The 21,134-nt window shown below is 40.3% G+C and overlaps 1 protein-coding gene across 5 annotated transcripts in view; it reads right to left on the minus strand.

Moving 5' to 3' along the window:
• Positions 1-21,134, minus strand: part of DMD (dystrophin) — a 2,245,117-nt gene that overhangs the window by 138,740 nt on the left and 2,085,243 nt on the right. For 3 of the 5 annotated variants that reach the window (XM_030933724.1, XM_030933725.1, XM_030933726.1), the window contains one exon: positions 9,141-9,202. In XM_030933724.1, coding sequence (XP_030789584.1) covers positions 9,141-9,202 — 62 coding nt within the window. Of the gene's footprint in view, positions 1-9,140; positions 9,203-14,893; positions 15,032-21,134 lie in introns of those variants that run through there. The other 2 variants (XM_010376798.2, XM_010376799.2) reach the window with 1 other exon arrangement.

The following is a 21,134-nucleotide window of genomic DNA, read 5'->3' on the forward strand; positions in this document are numbered from 1 at the left end:
CAATGGATCCTAATCAAAGTTAAAAGAGCAGATTATTTTTCTTTTTTCTTTTATAAGCTGGATAGTAAAGGAAGAACATTTATAACAGCCTTAATATCAAATTTGACTAAATCTTCCGTGCTAATTTTGTCAGCTAGGGAATAAAGAATGTCATATGGATTCCAGTTCAATTATGCTGATAAAGCAGTTTTATAAATCATGCTAAGAATAATGGATGTTCCTTCGAGAACACAGAACTCAGAGTTCATAAAATGTGAGTTCTGGACTTGGTTCCTTATCTTCTACCGTATGTGAGTATACATCAAATCAAGTCTTGAGCCTCAGTCTGCTCAAGTCCAAATGGAAAGACGGGAAGAGTTACCCCATCCACCGAAATGGTAGCATTATTTCCCAAATCAAAAACTGGAAGGACACTCAAAGGGATGACAGGACAAAAAATCTGAAACTGAAATTGATAGAAAATCCAGGTCATATGACAGCTAATCTATAGCTGTGTAAGGATTAAATATGGTTATTTCTGAAAACTCTTTGCACATTGTAAAGTGCTACACAAATAAAGTACAATTATTACAAATATGATTATAGGACAGGCGCGGTGGCTCATGCCTGTAATCTTAGCACTTTGGGAGGCTGAGGTGGGTGGATCGTGAGGTCAGGAGATCGAGACCAGCCTGGCCAACATGGTGAAACCCCGTCTCTACTAAAAATACAAAAATTAGCTGGGCGTGGTAGCGGGAGGCTGAGGCAGGAGAACCGCCTGAATGCGGGAGGTGGAGGTTGCAGTGAGATGAGATTGCGCCACTGTACTCCTGCCTGGCGATGGAGACTCCGTCTCAAAAAATAATAATAATTAAATAAATAAATATGATTATCCTATTACTCATATCCTTTAGGTTGGTGGTGACAAAGAGGAACTGGGGGTTTAGGGCTGATAACATTCATACAACCAAGCTTTACTCTAGCCAGGAGTTAAATCAAAACCAGTCATTTAATGATGAAAGATCACTGGCCAACATGACATATAAGAAAATGAAGACCAATATAAAGGGACTTGCCCGAGATCACACCGAAGCTGGCATCTGAATCTAGATATCCTTTCCAGTTCAAAGCGTTATGGCAGTAAAAAGTCAAACGGCAGAGGTTTTAACACTAAGCAATATGTTAAGGAACTAGAAGCAAGAGCCAAGGAAGGCTAAATATTGAGTAGCTCAGTGGAGAACAGTTTAGTTCACAAAATATGCTGAGAAAAGCATTAGGACAAACTCCTAATGCAAAAAGAATTCATAGTCGTTCAGAATCCTGCAGTTTCTAACCCAAGAGCATCCTCAGGAGGGAATACTTAATGGAATGCAGAAAGCCTATCAAAAGAGGAGAATGAGCAAATAACTATGATATCCCTTCCTCTTGGGCAAGCTGAGGAAAGAGGTACAAGGATTTTGATGGCAGTGTTTTTAACTCTCTTGCAATTGCTGGTTTATAATGATATTGATGTATCTTTAAAAAGGTTTTCGCCCTGTTGACTTAACTAGGACTTAACTAGTTCTCCTAAGTAGAACTGCTAAAGAATCACACCCCTAACCTCAGGCCCAGCAGACCCTAAAATTAAATCCTCATTTTAACACTCCAAAGCTCTCTGCAAACCACAGACATGAAGCTAAGGGCCACGTGCTGACAGACTGCCTTCAAATCTTACGGTGTTTAAAGATCACTTTTCCTAAGAATTCCAAAAACACTCAGAAGTCCATTTTTGAAAATTGAGAGCTTTTGCATCATTCAGGTGAGCATCACGCTGGATAGTAGGTTCCAAAAACTGGGCAACAGATTAAAGAGGGGTAGATCCTTCTGAAGAATGCTATAACTCAAGAAAAGGAGAACCAATACCCCTTGAGAAAAAACTTGTGGTTAAAAGGACTTCAATGAAGGAAAAGGAAATTGGAATAAGTAACATCAGAACATATGGTGCATCTAGATTTTAATAAACTGCTTGAAATAAAATCAGCTTTCTGAAGTGCAGTGATTCTTTCTTCACATTATCCTATTTTTACCTATATGTTTCCTTCATAAACTGGTATTCTTGTACTATACTGACGGTATCACAAATGCAAAAAAACTCACATTGTAATTTAGAAAGGAACCATTGGGGAACCACATATTTTATTGTATTTATAATAAGAGACCCCCAATAACACAGGCTAAGAAATAATGTTTTTGTTTTTTTGTTTGTTTGTTTTTTTGAGACAGAGTCGTGCTCTGTCGCCCAGGCTGGAGTGCAGTGGCGCGATCTCGGCTCACGGCAAGCTCCACTCCCCGGGTTCACGCCATTCTCCTGCCTCAGCCTCCTGAGTAACTGGGACTACAGGTGCCCGCCATCATGCCCAGCTAACTTTTTTGTATTTTTAGTAGAGACGGGGTTTCACCGTGTTAGCCAGGATGGTCTTGATCTCCTGACCTCATGATCCGCCTGCCTCGGCCTCCCAAAGTGCTGGGATTATAGGTGTGAGTCACCGCACCCAGTCAGAAATAATGTTTTTAAACAGGGTCTTGTTCTGTTGCCCAGGCTGGAGTGCAGTGATATAACCTCGGCTTACTGCAGTCTCGACCTCCCGGGCTCAAGCGATCCTCCCACCTCAGCCTCCTGAGTATCTGGGACTACAGGCACATGCTACCATGCTCGGCTAATTTTTGTATTTTTTGTAAAGATGGGGAGACAGGGGTTTCACCATGTTGCCCAGGCTGGTCTCCAACTCCTGAGCTCAAGTGATCTAATTGCCTCGGCCTCCAAAAGTGCTGGGATTACAAATGTGAGCCACTGTGCCCAGCATAAATTCTACTCTGTTGATCAGTATATCTGTCTTTATGTAAATGTTGTCTTGATTACTTAAGTTTGTAGTAAGACTTGAAATTGGAAATTGTGAGGCCAGGCACAGTGGCTCACACTTGGAATCTCAGAGCTGTGGGAGGCCAAGGTGGGAGGATCGCTTGAGCCCAAGAATTTGAGACCAGCCTGGACAACATGGTAAGACCCCCATCTCTACAAAAAATTAAAAACAAGATTAGCCAGGCACCGTGGCACACAGCTATAGTCCCAGCTACTTGGAAGGCCGAGGTGGGAGGATCTCTTGAGCCTGGGTGTTCAAAGCTGCAGTGTGCCATGATCAGGCCACTGCACTCCAGTCTATGTGACAGAGCAAGACGCTGTTTTAAAAAAAAAAAAGAAAAACAATAAAAGTATTTTTAAGCAGCATATATTATATGTGTGTGGGCGGGCAGCGTGAACTTTCTAAAAAATATTTTCTTAAAATTTCAGTAATGAACTTATGGACCTAGACATAAATTGTGAGAAAAGGGCAGGCTTTTAACCACATAAATGCACTTCATGTAAATCAATATTATATTAGTATTTCAAAATAAATTCCAGAGCATATTACTATCTAACATCTACTGATTTTGTAAATGCTTTCCGGAGCCTTGAAGAGCTCGGGGTTTTAAATCACCAAGCTAACCTATTGGAACAGTCTTCCCATTACATTTGTAAAAATGCTAATAGAAATCTAAAATTCACCTCATGAATCAAACATATTATTACTTCTAGGGAGTGACGAAGAATGTGCCCTCTCAATAACAAATGAATGACCCAGAGGAGTCTAACGGGAAATATCTCAAGAGCCTCTCTATTTGACAACAGCTTGCCTCACTCAGCCTGTAAGACACGGATGGGTGGCATGATCTTCTCCTGTTGTTTGTTTTCTCAGAATGTACATTTTAAAACATAGGAATGATTAAACTTTTAGAAATCCACTTGTCTGCAGAGTTAGCCTAAATGTACCTCTTGAAAAATGATGATTACAGCAAGTTTAGAAACAGCCTGCCCCACCCTCAGCCCAAAGTAAAAGAAAAACAAAATTCTTAGACACTTGTCCAATATCCCAATATCCTCTTTTTTTTTTTTTTTTTTTTTTTTTTTTTTGAGATGGAGTTTCACTCTTGTTGCCCAGGAGGGAGTGCAACAGCGCGATCTCGGTTCATCGCAACCTCTGCCTCCTGGGTTCAAGTGATTCTCCAGCCTCGGCCTCTCGAGTAGCTGGGATTACAGGCATGTGCCACCACGCCTGGCTAATTTTTTGTATTTTTAGTAAAGATGGGGTATCACTGCATTAGCCAGGATGGTCTTGATCTCCCGACCTCAGGTGATCCGCCTGCCTCGACCTCCCAAAATGCTGGGATTACAGGAGTGAGCCACTGTGCCCAGCCCCAATATCCTCACATTTTAAAGATAAAGCACTAAGGCCTACAAAAAATAGACACGGGACACTTGGTCTCTTATATCCCACTCACTCCACTAGTATTCTCTACTACCATTCTATGACTACTGGGGGTAGTCACAGAAAAATGCTGAAAGAAAACTGATTTCCAGTTGCTTTTAGTGATTTATTCCCCGTGAAAATCCAAGACAATGCTTTTGTCAAACCATTAATGTGATGTAAAAAATTTTATGGAGACTCAAATTCCTAATGACTGTTCAGTCATCACAGTGAACCTTTAAATTATTTCTTTGCTATGTCTTGCTTTGTTTGTGTAGGACTCTGGCAATATTTTCTCTCAATTTTTTGTGTAGGTACACAGCCTAAAAATGAGGGGAACACAATATTTCTAAGACTTGACTGAAACCTCCTCTGAAAAGCCATTTTAGATCTGTTGGAAATAATCTCAAATTAATTATCTTACATTTTTATTTATTTTTTAATCAAAAAAGTTCTATTTTCTCTACCACTAAAATGTCTACATCTGCATTTTTCACGACTGGACATACAGACTAAAAATACATGAGATGATCTCCTTGAGTTTAAGGTTACCTGACAAAGTCCATGAGAATCAGGGTCCTTAAGCATAAATTATCTACATATGTGTGTGTGTGGCTACTGTTGCTTTTCTGTCATAAGTTCTCATTGGTTAATGAACTGTAGCTATAGAGACACTAAGAAAGAAATGGAATAGGGGGTATTGACGAAGAAACTTTTTTACCAAACATCTAATTGTAAATAATATAAATTCATTTTAGAAGATCAGTGGAAAAGGAATGAAAATGAAAATCACCCAGAATGTATTAGAGAGCTCCAATGGTTATATCTCAAGCAATATTATAGCTTTTCATCAGTAAATACTTGCTACTTTTTCAGTTCTAACAAAATGTTTTCAACTTCTAATCCTATTGTATTCAAACCCTGGGTGTGGGGGAACACCTGAATGCTTTTGAGGGCCAAGTAGGTAACATAAACATGTGTTGAACAGGCTGCTTGGGAACTCTGGCAAATTAGAGAATGGGAATCTCCTTAGAAGTGGGCGTCTTTAAGAATGTGTAACCTACCATGCATACTGTGAACCAGTGTAGCTTCCACAGTACAGTATGTCTGGAGTAGGGGAACAGAGGGAAAAAGCAACATCTTGATATTTTCAGCACCTCACCAGAGACATGAGGTTCAGGTGATTAGCAGAGGGGGCTAGATGTGGTCTTAAACATTTGACACGCCAGACCACAACACCATTTCTGCTTTCAAGATACCTTTCATAAACTGACTGTAGTTGATGGCTTCCGACCATTTCATCCAGCTCAAAGAGCAATTTGGACCTAAAGGAGTACCTCTTGATGAAGAAAAATATAAGCTAATAAGTAAAAACTAAAATGCAATAAAAAGTTTCCTTTCAGTATTTTATGCTTGTGTTTCGACTTTGAAACACTATAATTCTGGAGACGAGGAAAGGCAGTACTGGTAGTTAATCCTATATGGGATCTCAAGGATATAGGCAGGCTGGACGCGGTGGCTTACGCCTGTAATCCTAACAATTTGGGAGGCCAAGGTGGGCGGATCACCTGAGGTCAGGAGGTCAAGAGCAGCCTGGCCAACATGGCAAAACCCCATCCCTAGTAAAAAATACAAAAATTAGCTGGGCATGGTGGCAGGCACCTAGTAATCCCAGCTACTCGGGAGGCTGAAGCAGGAGAATCACTTGATCCTGGAGACGCGGAGGTTGCCGTGAGCCAAGATTGTGCCACTGCATTCCAGCCTGGGTGACAGAGTAAGACTCTGTCTCAAAAAAAAAAAAAAAAAAAAAAAGGATGTAGCCATATAACAAACTAAATCAATCATTCTGTGTGTGCCAGGCAACAGCAAAAGGAGTGCCCATTGTTTAGGAACCCACCATACCACTTCCAGAAATACCACTCAAGTAACTTACTATTCATAGGTAAAATTATCAATCCCTATATACGTGTAGCAGGCATGTAGTAACCAACATGAATATACTTTACCTAGCAAATAAAATCAATGAGAACAGTGAAAGTACTAACAGAAAACCAAGGACAAATCCAGGTGTAGCCCCACATAGCTGTGTAGCCCTGATCAATTCCTCCCTGAGCCTGGCTTCGCTGTCCTGTGAAATGTGGATGTTGATACCATCTACCATGCAGGTTGGTTGCTGGCATGTCCCATGTAGAAAACATACAACAGTCCCGCAATAAATGCGAGATGTTATTTGATGAATCACCATTTGGATAAAAGCCCAATGAATGTTTGATTGTTACAAAACTAATGGAAGTATTAACTCTGAAAGGTGAAAAGCAAATTTCAACACTTAGTTCACTTGCAAATGGTTTGTTATTGGGCTAGCAAGAAACAGAATTTCAAAGGGGGCTGGAATTGATAACACACGGTGACTTCCTTTTATTATATACAAATTATACCTGAAAGTTGATTTCATAAAAGAAAAAGTTTGCAATAAATGAGTTCTAAAATCTCCTGCAACTGTAAAATTCTGTCATCATTCAAAATTGAGTAATGTCACAAGCCCAATGTCACAAGTCATGAGAGATTACCAGTTTTGAGTTTATCACCACATCTAAACTATGGAGAAAATTTTAGCAATATAATGATTAAATGTATATTTAATTTGTATTAAAGGTGCAAACATGTATTCATTGATAGTCCATAATTAGCTTTTCATCAAACATGTTTGTAATTTCTCATTACAGAGTAATTGAAAGTGGTAGAGAATGCTATATAACAAAATGTAAATATGGCCATGGTAATACATTACTTTTCAGTGAAAAAAAAAAGCAAGCTATAAGACAGAATGATTCAACTTCTATAAAAATATATGTATAGAAAGACATTTTTGAAGATATCTACTAGATTATTAAACAGCAGCTAACTCTAAGAAGTGGGGTTATGATTCGTCTCTTCTTTTTTGTTAGCCTGTCTATATTTTTAAACTTAAAAAAATATGAATAGGTATTAATTCTATAATAATAATGATTTTAAAAGAAGAGTGAATTAAAATATTACAACTAGAAATTACTGTAATTAGAGTAGGAAATGTTAGAAGTGGGCTAAATCTCTGTAAACCACAGGTTATGATCAAGAGGCCCACAGACAAATTTAAATTAGCTTTTTGTGGACGCATTTCTAGTTTCTCTTGTACAATCAGGGGTCCTGGGGTCCTGGGGTCCTGGGAGTACTGGGAAAGACCAGCTTGCCCAGGACAGCTGCTGCCCACTTCAGAAGAAGCCTTTTCATTCTCTCATTTGCCAAAAGATAAGCATTCACGTTTTCCACCTGTGGTATAAACAGTCCACAATTATAAGCCAAAAACATTCTGTGGGGGCTGGAAATGTAGCACTAGAAAATTAGCTGATCCCAATTTTATTTACAATTTTAAACGTTTGCACACTTATCACTAGACTGAAATGACATAATATTACTCGAAATGTATTGGATCTCTCTCTCTCTGGTTAGTATAAGTGACTTTGTTTTTCCTTTTTCATGTTTTTTATTTACATTTTTCAGGTTTTCTAGAAGAAATTTAATCATTTATAATTAGAAAAATGTTTAATAAAACCATTTTTTGGCTAATATCTCTTCTCTAATCCTTGGTGTCTCTATAGCTACAATTCATTCCGTGAGAATCTATGACATAAAAGCAGTAATAGCTACATACCCCCTGACATACACAACTCCACTTACGTATACCTACACAGAATTTATGTTTAAGTACCCTGATTCCCACAGTGTTTATCACATAACCTTAAATCCAAAGAGATCACCTTATGTGTTTGTCTATCAACATATCCATTCACAGAAATGCAGGCTTGAAAAAGTAGAAAAGATATGACTTTTTATATATAAAAAATATATAAAAAAATATATATATATAAAAACAACATAGTGAGACCCATCTCTACAAAAATAAATAAAAATAAATTTAAAAAATGAGCTGGGTGTGGTGGTACATTCCTGTAGTCCCAGCTACTTAGGAGGCTGAGGCAGAAGAACCACATAAGCCAGGGGTTCGAGGCTGCAATAAGCTACAACCGCACCACCGCACTCCAGCCTGGGAGACAGAGCAAGACCCCGTCCCAAAACAAAACAAAACAAAACCCCAAACAAGCTGCAACTTAAGATAATTCATTTCAGAATATTCCTTGTAGATCTAAAACGACAAACCAGACATCTGGACATTCGTCCAGTGTAAAAAGACTGTGTTTTCAAACCCTTATTTGTACGCTATGTACCTACTCAAAAAATTTCAAGTTATGAGGGGAAAGAAAACACAACTGTCAGGCTCTTACATAAACACAAAACAAGCCATACTAAAGAAATCATTTAAATGTTCACATTAATGACCCGCCAGGCCTGAGGAATTGTGAGCACTGGAAAGACGGCAGAAAATTCCTTTACACAACATCTGTGGTTTGGCAAAAGGGTTGTCTTGGTTTCACACGGAAGAAATCAATAAGTACCTGAAACAGTTTTCTATCTTCGTGGGAGTAAAAAAAAAAAAAAAAAAATACAGTCGTAAATTGCAACTGTTTTTCCATCCTTTTAGGCACCAAAGAAAACTACAAAGACCCTTAGGGCCTCTCAGGTATATTGAATTCTTAGCAGTCAACTTCTAAAACTTGTTTTTAAGGAACCCCTGAAAAAAAGAAAGCTGATTGTCAATTTTGTATAGGAAGGTGCCACTGCTTTCACCCGTGAAACAATCTAGTGATGTATTTATATAGCAAGTAACTTTCACACTACAAACTACTTTCTCCTAAAAGTCACCTGTCATTTAACTTGGAGGAAACATGGCCATGTCCTTACCTAAAGACTGGTAGAGCTCTGTCATTTTGGGATGGTCCCAGCAAGTTGTTTGAGTCTCGTGGCTAAAACACAAAACATAAAGAAAGATTTTAGAATTTACAATGGGTAGTTGAGAAAAGAGGAAAAACACAACAACAACAACAACAACAACATGATTTGCTTTTGAACCATTCGGAATCTTTATTTCAAAGCACTTCCATAGTGTATTGAAGAAATGTTTATCTTACAAGCAGAAAGGCCCCTTTCTGCTTTGCTTCCAAAGGGAAAGCAATATAAACATTATTCGGTTCCAGAATGTTTCTTCATTGCATCCACAAATCGATTGAGCTTCAGTTATGATAAATTGACCTTGTTATGTGATCAATAATTGACTATCAGGATTTCTTCACTCATCCAATGTGGAACACTACATAAAGGACACTGACAACTGATTATTACTCAACTCTGTCAAAGAGATACCGGACATTAGTTCAATAAATATAAATCATCTCACTTCTCATTTGCTTTCACTGCCCCTGACATTTTCCCATTACTCTTTCTTCTACATATCCGTATCTCATATCCATGATACCTGTATTTCATTTCAGCTTAAGGTATATCCAGTGCCTGACTAATATATCGTAACTTCCTTCTTCCCATTAGTTTCAGAGTGTTTTTTCTTTAAACTCAGTACGCTATACACCACTACACCTCTTCCTATATTTACTTGGGCCTGAATGAAGCATTCACAGCTCTGTTCCATTTCTTGAAGTGTGGTTGCTGGCTATCAGCTCCTGCCACAAAAAGAACAAAACACCTTTGTTCCTCATTCAATTACATGAATAAACCCTGGAGAAATAACTACATATACTTTTCCTTACTTTGGCCCATCTACGTAAATCACCACAGCATCGTATTTCTAGTTTTCAGGGATTGCATGGCAGGCTTTGATACAGTAAAATGCAGTTTTGAATGATATTTGGGTACTCATATGCAGAGCCTATTCATAAACTTTGGGGGAAAGGGGAGGGAAGGAAAAAGAAATCACTTAAATTGGGTTATTTCAAGAGAACCAGAAAGTATCGAGGTCTCACACAGAAAGAGGAGTCTGGAGAGGCAACAATATCAAATGGCCTTAGCGTATGTTTTGAATTTTAGGGCTCTGTGCCCTACTGGAGGATTAAAGGATTAGTTGATACAGGTAAGTGACCGGCACCGTTTGGTGCTTAATATGTGGTTGCTTTTGGTATCATGTGCCCCTCAAATTGTCATCTATTAAAAGCAAATCTGTTATTAGTTGATTACAATATAGATGTGGATCCAACTGTAGTTAAGTCAATCAAGCCGAAGACAGACCCTTCCTAGAGAGCAAAAGCAACACACTACATGTTATCACCTATGTTTTAAAAAAATCAAAGAACCATCTAAATTGGTTTGAGAAATGGAATACAATCACAAACCTCATAAAGACATACAGAAATCACCCAAATTGTACAACTTCAAAGACCATCCCTGTGATATTTACCAGTCACTGATTGAACAGTGAGGGCTACTGAAAACAATTGGCGAGAAAACGTTCACTTGTGAAGTGCTGTTTCACTGTCTTCCAAATACGTTTGTTTCTGTTTGACTTTTCCACAGAGACAATTCACATTTGAGGACTATAACAAGGGCTTACCAGTTGAGGGAAGGTAACAGAGTGACATTCAAGTCTTAAAGAGCAAGAAGAGCAAGAGATGTGGTCTCTATGCTTTAAGGGGTTTTAGGAAACACCGTGTCCAAACCAGTTTATGATCTGGAGAAGGGGTAGGCGGGACTGGTACTTTACATGCACAGCACAAGGAGGCTGCAGCTTGCAGCTTCATGGAAAAAGTGTTGCTTGTTCTCAGGCATTTCTCAGCTCGGAAAGTGAGTGTATACCAATTCCGTACACAAGTGCAGAGCAAGGAAAGGTTACCTTCTATTGAGACCACCCTGCATTCAGGCCGCCTCTATTTCCAAAGGTCATCCAGATGTGATATAAGTACCAGGGAGAAAGGAAGAGAGAAGAGAGGAAGCACACACATGTGCCCACATGTACAAGGGCTCACACAGGCCCTTACTAGTCACACTGTGTAACAACAATGTCCCATCTCCAGGATATCTGTAAGGACCGTAGCAACTCCTATAGGTCTGCAGAAAAACATTTAGCTGAGCTGATAAGCCTGATCAGACAGGGACAGGGAACCACCATGAAAAGCCACCATCTGGAATGGACTTCAAATTAGAGGAACGTAGTCAAGAAATCAACTTGTACCAAGCACAATTCTAAAAGGGAAGGGAAACAGTGCATACAATTTACAGGAGAATCCCACATAGAATGAATGAGGGCTTCATGTAGCTCCCCAGCTCCGAAAGAAATCTCATGACTGTTGGCATACGTACATTTCTACCTTTTTAAAGACTTTATTTTGAAGGTTAAAATTATGAAAAGGGCTTTAGAAATTATTTTTTTAATGCATCAGTCCTCGGCAAAACTGAAAATCTCCTTTACTGGAAGAAGGAAGAAATTCTAAGCCCCCAATTCCATTGCCCATTTGTGAGTTAAGATACTAGTCCTTGATACATACTATTCTCCCAATTATCTGTGATTCTGTGGGACTTGAATAACAAAGATAAATGAACTCCTGAAACAATTCCAGAAGCTAACCTTTTTCACCTTCAACACACAAACCTTTTATTTTTAAGCAATGCAAAAGAACTAGAAAAACAGATTTAGATTACACCTTTACAGTCTTAGTTTCACTTCAATTGCAAACCAGTTCTAAGCAAAAGAAGTGAGCACAAGTGGAAAGAAGAAATAAAGGGTGTGACTAATCCTTAACATGAGAAAAATAGTCTTTTAATCATTTAATGCTAAAAATGCTTGGCAACATAGCCGAAAAAACTTCAGATTTTTTGGTAACTATATGATGAACCAAATATTCACTTCACAGCGTGTCAGTATTTTCTACCTGTGGTGAATCCAGAGCCCTCCTCAGACACATTTAACCCTTCAAAATAGATAGGAACTATGACTATGGACTGGATGAAATAGCACAAATCTGCATAACTCGTATCTATCTTGTACCTTGAAGGACAAACCAATTTTTTTGTCTGTGATCAATACCGATTTTACAGCTTCGTTTCTTACTCTGTGTCTGCCTTCAAAAACAGTAGAGAATTCTCAATAACTCCATGAGAAGAGTCCACATTTACCTGGAATACGCAGACAATCCAGAAAAACATGGTGTGCTAGGGAGGAGGGAGTGGAAGGGTGGGTGGCACTGTTTTTGGTAATTGTCTCTTTTCTGCATTTCACTCTCCACATCGGAAATGCTCTCCCCCATATACCATGAACAACCAAAAAGGAAATCCTGAAACCTGTTCACATGTTAATGGGTACATCTTTGTTTGGCCTTTCTGAGAACAATAATGTTCAACATAGATCACAAGTCTGTATGGACATTAACACAGAGATCAGCTTCATAAATAATTCTTAGAACGCTCTTTACATCTTTAAAAAATGTTATTGATTTTGGCCCTGCTGGTTCCAAAGCCTGGCATCAGATATGCCTCTCTGAGCAGTATTTATATGAAGATTTCCCCTCTTCTTTGTACAAACCATGATAATCTCTCCTTTTCCCTTTTATTTGAGGCTGTGATAGGACCCTGATGCAAATTAAAATATAAAATCATCGACTATGACAAAAGACCCCGGCAACATCTACTTGTCAATAATAAGAAATTAAAGCATTACTCTACTGAGCACAAGGCTGACCTAATTTCCTACCGTACAATTTAAATTTTCTCTCACCTTCTTTAGTTTCAAGTAGTGTGCAAGGTTATTATAACTGCCTCAGAGCTGTTCCTGCTGTCAGTGCTGGAATAATCAGACTTATTGGAATTGCTTTTTTAGTTTCTTAAAAACAAACATTAAACACTTACAAAAAGTAACAAATATCTACTGCTGTGGCTGGGAAAATGGCAGTTGCCTAATTAAAATAAGATTTCTGCTGCCACCATTGTTATTTGGTACTGAAAATATTCCGAACAGTTGTCTTTTTAAAAAACTATCTGTCCACTACTTCCCAGGGAGAAAACTAATCACTATGCAGCAATATAAAAAGGTAGCGTTCTCTTGCGATTTGCAAAGGATTAGAGTTTGGCTTCATATCTAATCTGGAGCCCATTGATCCACACACACAAATGATTTCCCTTTAATCTGAGGATCAGACTCTTTTTCTAGAGGAACCTTGGCATTTGCATGCTGAATTGTTGAACTTGGCTTGCATTGCTGGAATACTGGCAGGGTGTAGATGGTAAAATATATTTTAAAGTTTCTGCTACCGTGGGGCAGGGGTTTGGAGGGGTGAGCATCAATATAAGCATCAGAAATCCATTCTAGTTCCAATTTATTGTTCCCTGGGATATTTGCCATTTTATACTGTTTGGCTAAAGCCAGGGCAAAGATGATTGCCTCGGTGGCTGTTCCAGCTGTTACTTGTCTTCCGTTCTATTTGCTTTTCAAGGTTTAACTCCCACCCACCCTCAACTTTGGCCAAAGCAATTTCTTTTCAGGGTCGTGTCCAATCAGAGATCAAACAATGATGACTGAAACCAATTCCACGGTGTTCAAGGGTCAGAGGACTTTCATACAACCGTGTTGCTTCATTTGCTCCTCTCGCTTCTCCAACAGCAAATGTATCCTCCAAAGAGGGGCTTGGGTAAAAGGCAATAAAAAATCTAGGCAAAAAAAGAAAGGTTGATTGGGGGTGGGGGGTGACAAGGAGAGGTGACAGGGATAAAGCAGAGGACCAAGGAGTTTATTGCCCAAGGAAAAACGTAGATTTCTCTTAAAGACGCCACTTAAAAGTTCACCACTTAAATCGGATGGATTTTTTTCATGATGTAAAAACAGTTTATAATATTATGCCTCCCTCAAGCAACTAAACCCCTTCAATTTAAGGCTTCAAACTTAACTTCAAATTTGACCCAGCGAAGTGTTCTGCCCGTTTTATTGCCGTGCTCGGATTGGGAGCGACAAACTTTGCTTGAAGATGAGCACAAACACCTGGAGAAATGCGAGAGAACACCCTAGAAATGACTCCACACCCAATCCCAAAGGGGGGGGCGGGGAAAAAAGCCCAAACAAAAATCCCCCCTGAAATCCTTGACTTCTGAGCTTTAGTTGTTCTTTCTTTCCTGATTTCTGCAGGTCTTGGGGCACGGAATGAGCACGGTAGAAAATGCAGCGAGGGAAATGTCAGTTGGAATCCTCGGAAGAAATCAGGCAGAAAAGTTGACCTTTTGGCACTTGCAGTGCAATGGAAGGTAGCGCCGCGTGCGCCCCTTCCTTCGGCGAGTAAGAGCGACGATTTAGGAACAGCCAGCCTTGCTCACGTCCACACTGGCAGACTGGAAAGGAGCGAAAAGCTCCCCCGGCCCCAATCCCCGCGTGAGGAACGCGTTATCCCCTCTGGGGACGGGGAGAAATCAGCTTTTTCTCTCCCAGCCCGTCCCAAAGCCGAGGGAAGAGGTTCCCCCACTAGCCCGGCGCCTGGGGAGAAACCCCGGGGACGCACCTGCAACCGCGCCGCGGGAACCCGCGGGAGAGGTTCCTAGACGCCCAGCTGCCCGGCGCCCCGGGTCCAGTCGCCGCGCCTAAGTTTTGACCGCCTCAGCTTGCCCCCTGCTCGCGCCACAAGTGCACGGATTGCGGCGATGAGACGGGGCCGGAGCCTCGATCCACTTACCCTTTGAGCTGTTCCCTCATGGCTGCAAGGGCTCCGCGGTCGAGGGTGGGTACGAGTGGAGGAGTGAGCTTCCCACAGCCGCCGGGCTCCCCGAAAGTGGAGCGCCGCCGCCGCCCAAGCTCACAGCTGAAAGCACTGCGGAGGAGCCGGCGCGGGCGGGCCGGGGAGGGGGCGCTGCGGGCAGACGGGGCGGGGCCGTGTCGGGCTCCGCCCCCACCTAGGGACCTGGGAACCGGGACACCCAGAGACTGGGCAGTTGAGGCTTTCAAAACGGAAAGGAAAAAGAAAAGAGAAAGAAAGACAGAAAGAAAGAAAGACAGAAAGAGGACGGGGATTTAAGGTAGACCCAGGAACCTGTAAGTCACACACTACTCTGCTAACACCTCCTTAAAGCCTCTAGCAAGACTACTTGTTGCCTAAATAAATGACCCAGGTGCAAATGACCTCATCCCAGATAATTAAGAGTGTGGCCTTGGAGTTTTCTTTTTTTAAAAATGAAAGAAAAAAATTATATACATAATTCTCACTCTCCCTTCCTCCTCAGTTGAAGATTAAAGTGGCCGGCGATAAGGACGTGAAGCTAAAAGGGATTGTTAAAAAGACTTTGTATTTGGATTTGTGACATAGCAGAGGATCTCAAAATGTAGTCCCTGGGAATAGCAGTATCAGTATCACCTGCGAACTTCTTAGAAATGAAAATTCCCTGGGCCCAGCCCAGACCTATTGAACCAGAAACTCTGAGCATACTAATGTTTGAGAATCACTGGTATGGACTCTCTAAATTAAGACACTACCACCAGTGGTGTTGCACGGTTTGGTCCTTTAGTATTCTTTTAGGAAAATCTAGAAAGAACTCGTTTCCAATAGAATATTTTATTGGAAAAGTTACAGGGCCTGAACAGTTCAAATAATTCCTATTTTAGAGTTTGCAATATGATGATAGAAGTTAACTACACACAATTATTTCAAGCTTGGAAATATTCAAAAGAAGAAGAAAGCCTTCATTAGCATAAGAATTATCTGCAAACTTCACATAATACCTTAGATTAGCATCCAAAGAGTATCTTATGATACACCGTTAGTGATACTTTCACTGTCCTTCTTTGTCCATTTATTTTGTTGGCTTGCTTTCTTTTTATTTTCTTTCAAACATTTGCTTTCCACTCTCCTTTCTGATTGATTCATTCCACTTCAGTCTACAGTTTAAATGTGGTCTCCTTTTAAAAATTTATTTCTTATGGGATGGGGGTCTCACTGTGTTGCCCAGGCTGGTCTCCCAACTCCTGGGCTCAAGCCATCCTCCCACTTCAGCCTCCAAGTGCCTGCGATGACAGGTGCACGCCACCACGTCCGGCTTCTTTTTAAATAATCCTTTTCTGCTCAACATTTTTTCCCCTAGAATGTTTTAGGTGGAAGGACACCCATTTTGCTTTATCTAATGCTACAGCATGGCAAAAGAGGCAAAAATAAAGTATGTGGACAAAAGCAAAAGGGAATGCCAGGATTCCTTATTACCTTTAACAAACCAAATAAAAAGGTACATGTTATCATTAAAGATATGTGCGTGTAAGTATGATCGGTATTGCTATTTTTAAGCAACCATGGCACTTCTTCTGGCATTCTGGCTCATACACTGAGATTTCTTAGTGTTGCCCTTTAGCAATTTTTAGCTAGTGAGTTGTGGAGGCAGCTGCTATTACGGTCTGAGGGGGGCACACTAAGATTTGCTTTGGCTGAAGTTGTCCCTTGGTCTAAGAGTATATTCTAGGTCTGCTCTTATCTTTGGGGAAGAGGGATTAGTGTCCTGTAATGAGGAAGTGGTGCGCTTTGCAGTAAATCAGAGACAGCAATCTCTGTGTCAGTGTGGCAGATCACTTAACTATTGTTTATGTTTATTTCAACTGAAAGACACAAGCCTCAGAGCATGGACATTTGTAAATATTACAAATCGATAAAAGGATTTGCAACACCTGGATAGTAAGACATTTGTCACTCTCTTTCTTTCCTGTTTTTGTTTATTTTACACTTTTAAATTACCTGCTCAAAATTCAGGAGTTCTGACATGCTTCTCTATAAATGCTTAAGTCTCTTTTCTCAGTGTCCAATTAGAAAACTACTGAGAATAATCTGTTGACAAGAAAAAAGAATGGAATAAGAAATCACTATTCAGACTTTTTTTAAAAAATTGACAGATGGCAATCCTCAAAAATACATCTTTAAGTTCTTTTTTAGACTGGAGTTATAGGCACTTGAAGACTTGTTCCCAAATCTTGATGTCATATTATAATTAAATACTGAAAGTATTATTAAGAAATGACATGGGCATCACAGAGACTATTTTGTTGTCAATTGCAGTCAGATTATGAATTTTGCTTATTAGAGGAAAGCATTTGGAAAAGAACATAACTGATATACCTTCGTGTCATATGTAAATTATGTAGTGATGCCATGTATGATAATATATTAATTGCTCATTTATAGTAGATGTTTCTTCTTCTCCTCCTTCTTCTAATTATTATTATTATTACTGTTTTGATATGAACCACGGACATGAAAAGAGCCTGCAGCTCTGCTACCAGAACAAACTTCAGCTAAAATTTTGACTTCAGAATCAGCCATGACTTGCTCGTTCCCAGTACCACCGCCTAGAATGGTGCAAGGATTGGAACCGGGGAGTCCAGCTCCAAGACTCATGCGCTTAGCTATTCTCCTAGGCTGCCATGAAGAGACGCAGCTTCTTTTCCTGTGGGAAAGGTCTGTGTTTTTTCTAGTGTGCTCATAGACAATCTCGCTGATGGCTCAGAGCAGAGAAGAGTAAATTTGCTAGAAATAGAGATAAAGAAGAAATGAAATGGGACAAGGTCAAAGAAGGCGACCCAGTAAATTTTCCCATAGCCCAAACTCTGGGCTTTGAACCACTTAAACTTTGAGAGTATCTTTAGAAAATAAGGGCATCTCTGACCTAAGGGACTGTGCAGGATACTTCCCCATTATCCCCTCCATCTCTATTCTTTGTCCTTCTCCATTCTGCTCTGTGCGCCAGGAGGTTGGACCTCTGTGGGGACATCAATCAGGCTTTCCTGCCATTTGGCTTCCTTTTGCTTTCAGCCAATTGGGAGGCAGTGATGAACGGCCTATAGAAGGAGAGGAAAGGACAGGAGGAGAGTGATGTTTGGGTATTTATTCTTCAGGTTCCCTCCTACTGATCTCGGGCCTGGGAGCTGCTGAGTTCCTTGACCTGCAGCTCAAGTCTTGTTGGCCAGTCCTTTCCCACAGCAACAGCATTCCACTGGTTACGCAAACCATTCCTCCCTTTACCCCTTTGGGCAAATGTTTACCATTCCTTGTTTTGTTTTGTTTTTTCTCCTAGCCTGCCTAGAGCCTCGTAAATAGCCTTTTCATTATACTCTCTTCAAGTGTTGCATTTGAATGTACCATCTGTTTCTCCCAGGACCCTGACCAAACTGAGACCCATCCAGCCAAAGCCACCCTCTGGGGCAATAGACTGGATGCTGAGTGGGGACTACCGATAGAGGAGAAAGTCAGAGCCCCCCACACTGGGGCTAAAAAGCAGACGAGACTCAGTCATTGGATAAATATTCATAAAAGCCTCCACTGTAGGCCCACAAAGAGTTTCTGGCTTTTGAGGGTAAAGGCAAATCAACAATTATGAATGGTGACAACAGCAGGTGTGAGGGTAAAAAGGATGCAACCAGCTTGTTCTTTACAAGAGCTTCAATGGTCTGCTTGATCTTTTGGAGAGAATGTCAAGATAAGGGTTAGAAAAGAGAAACGGTCAAACTGGAAAGGGCTTAGTGTGACAATCTGGAGTTTGACTTGTATTCTGAAAGGTATGAGGGACCTTTTTAAGGAAGAAAGAACTAAAGCATGAGTGTGGCTCTGCCAGGTTTGTCTTTTAGAAAAATCACTCAGGCAATGGTGTGGGGACTTGATCAGAAGACAGAGTCTGGAATTCAGACATCAAGTACAAGGAGATTGCAGTATGAGGAGGATCTGAATTATGGCAGTGGCAGAGGAGGTGGAGAAATGTTAAAAAAATGTTCCAACTACAAGAGTCTTGACTGACTGGATGTATGAATGGAAGAGAAGGAAGAAGTAAAGCAACAGTCCTCAAGCTTGACCGCCCTTTGGAATCACTCAGGGGTTGTTAATAAATTTAGATGTTTGGGTCTCACCACCATGAGATTCTAATTTAATTGGTCTTGGACATTAGGATTTCTAAGACTCTCCAAGTGATTCTAATATGCAGTGAAGGTTAAGGACCATTGTCCTTGAGTGACAACCAAGATTGGATGAGTAGCATTCTCCAAGCTAGGAATTTCAGGAGGAGGGGGCAGAAGAGGGTTAGGAAAGAGATGATGAATTCAGTCTTGAACATAATGAATTGGAGGTGGTGATGTAAAAGTGCAGGTATCCAAGAGACGGTTGGACATTTGGGTCTGGAGCTCAGAGGGAAGATGTCTGAATTGGAGCTATGGATTTGCAGTGTACTGTTGGAAGGGTCTGTGGGTTCAAATGAGCCCATCTAGTGGAGGGTGTGAAGGGCCAACAGCTGAAGCTAGGCTGTTCCTACCTTCCACGAACACATCCTTTTCCTTTCTGGGTTGCATGTGGTTTCAATGTTGGTCTGATGTTAGCTGTGTAAAAATGAGGAGTAGCATAGGAAAGGACAAAGACAAGGAATGGTTTGAACTGGGTACTTGCCTGGAGGGATGGTCCCGAGAGACTTCACCAACTCCTATGGTTCAGCTTCTCTCTAGCTCTAAGAATCTCTGTCTATATTGCCTTGTGCTCCCTAAGTTTAAGTATAACCTGCATCACTTTATAAAAATTCATTTAGAGTATAGGTATCACTTCAATTAAGTAGAATACATATTCTATAGTAAAATGTCAACATTTGGGTGTACAATAAAGATGTAAGAATTCCATGTTCCTCTTTGCATGGTACAAGTACTAACCATGAACAGTGATTCAGACATCTAACAAATGGGTTGGCTTATGGTGAATCATTGCTGGTTAGGGCAAATACCATAGCATACTAATTGAAATATATATAATAATCCCCCCAGATCAATCTGAAACCAACATCTTCTGGATGTAAGAATATCCAGCCAGTTCACATTAACCAGCAAATGAAGAGGCCTCTACCTTCAGACACAGAGCACTTCACACCCACACAAAAGCCTATTTTTCCGGGCCCTGTCTCTTTAGGGAGGCAGAGTAAGCCAGGCTGAGGAAAGTTCTCTCTGAGCCAGCTGCCATCTAAACCAGAGATTTCACCAGACAGGTTCCAGATAATGTCGAGCTCTGCTTCACTCTCACGCAGTTTTCTTTTAATAAGATTTCTCAAAGCTTCACAAAGCCACCTATATCAAGCTGAAATCTAAAAAGATGTGAATTTTAGCATCTTCACTAAAATAAAGCCATACTTCATTAACCTCACAGGCTGACTGTTGCTTCATGGGAAAGAATTTGGAGTACCTATTAGCCTGCCAGCTATAGCGATAACCCATGTATATGACCCACACCACCTCCTGCTAAAAATGGATCACTGGTTAAGGTGGTTCAAGTTTATCTGACTACAGCATTCCTGGTCTACCTTAACAACAGCTCAAATTTGTAACTATTTGTCTGCCTCTCCCCACCGATTGTGCCAAATAAGAGGAATTTCAAAACTAGGCAGAAATTCTTACACTCTGCATAATCTCTCTTCCTCTTCAGCTACAAATAAGGCTTTGTATTCGATTAGACTCACAGCAGGTGAAAACCCCAATTAGTGAATTCATTCTGAGGCCTCTTTCTACCTTCCTCCTACACATCGCATTTTTTTTTTTTTTAAATTGGTGAAGTCTGGGTCTCTCCTCCAATCAGCAGTAAATTAACCCTTTGATCTATCCAATCAAACTATTTACTGCATGAAGAATTTTCATTGCAAAATGGGAGAATGTTGAAAGATTCCTCCTTCTTGACTCCATAAGGGAGGTTACAGAAAATTCTATTTTATCAGACTTTATTGTTTTCTTCAAATCCATAAATAGTCTCAGATTTTCTGATCAATCTAGAAATTACAGTTTTTCTTTCTACCTGAAACTCACAATCCCAATATCATCTAACAAAAGATTAATGGACAGTCTACTACAAGAGAGAATTACTTTTTAGTTATGTTCTTATTTTGGTGTATTTGACGTGAGAAAAATATATTAAATTTTAGGTTAAACAG

The sequence above is a fragment of the Rhinopithecus roxellana genome, chromosome 7 (assembly GCF_007565055.1).
Source record: "Rhinopithecus roxellana isolate Shanxi Qingling chromosome 7, ASM756505v1, whole genome shotgun sequence".
Lineage (NCBI taxonomy): Eukaryota > Metazoa > Chordata > Mammalia > Primates > Cercopithecidae > Rhinopithecus > Rhinopithecus roxellana.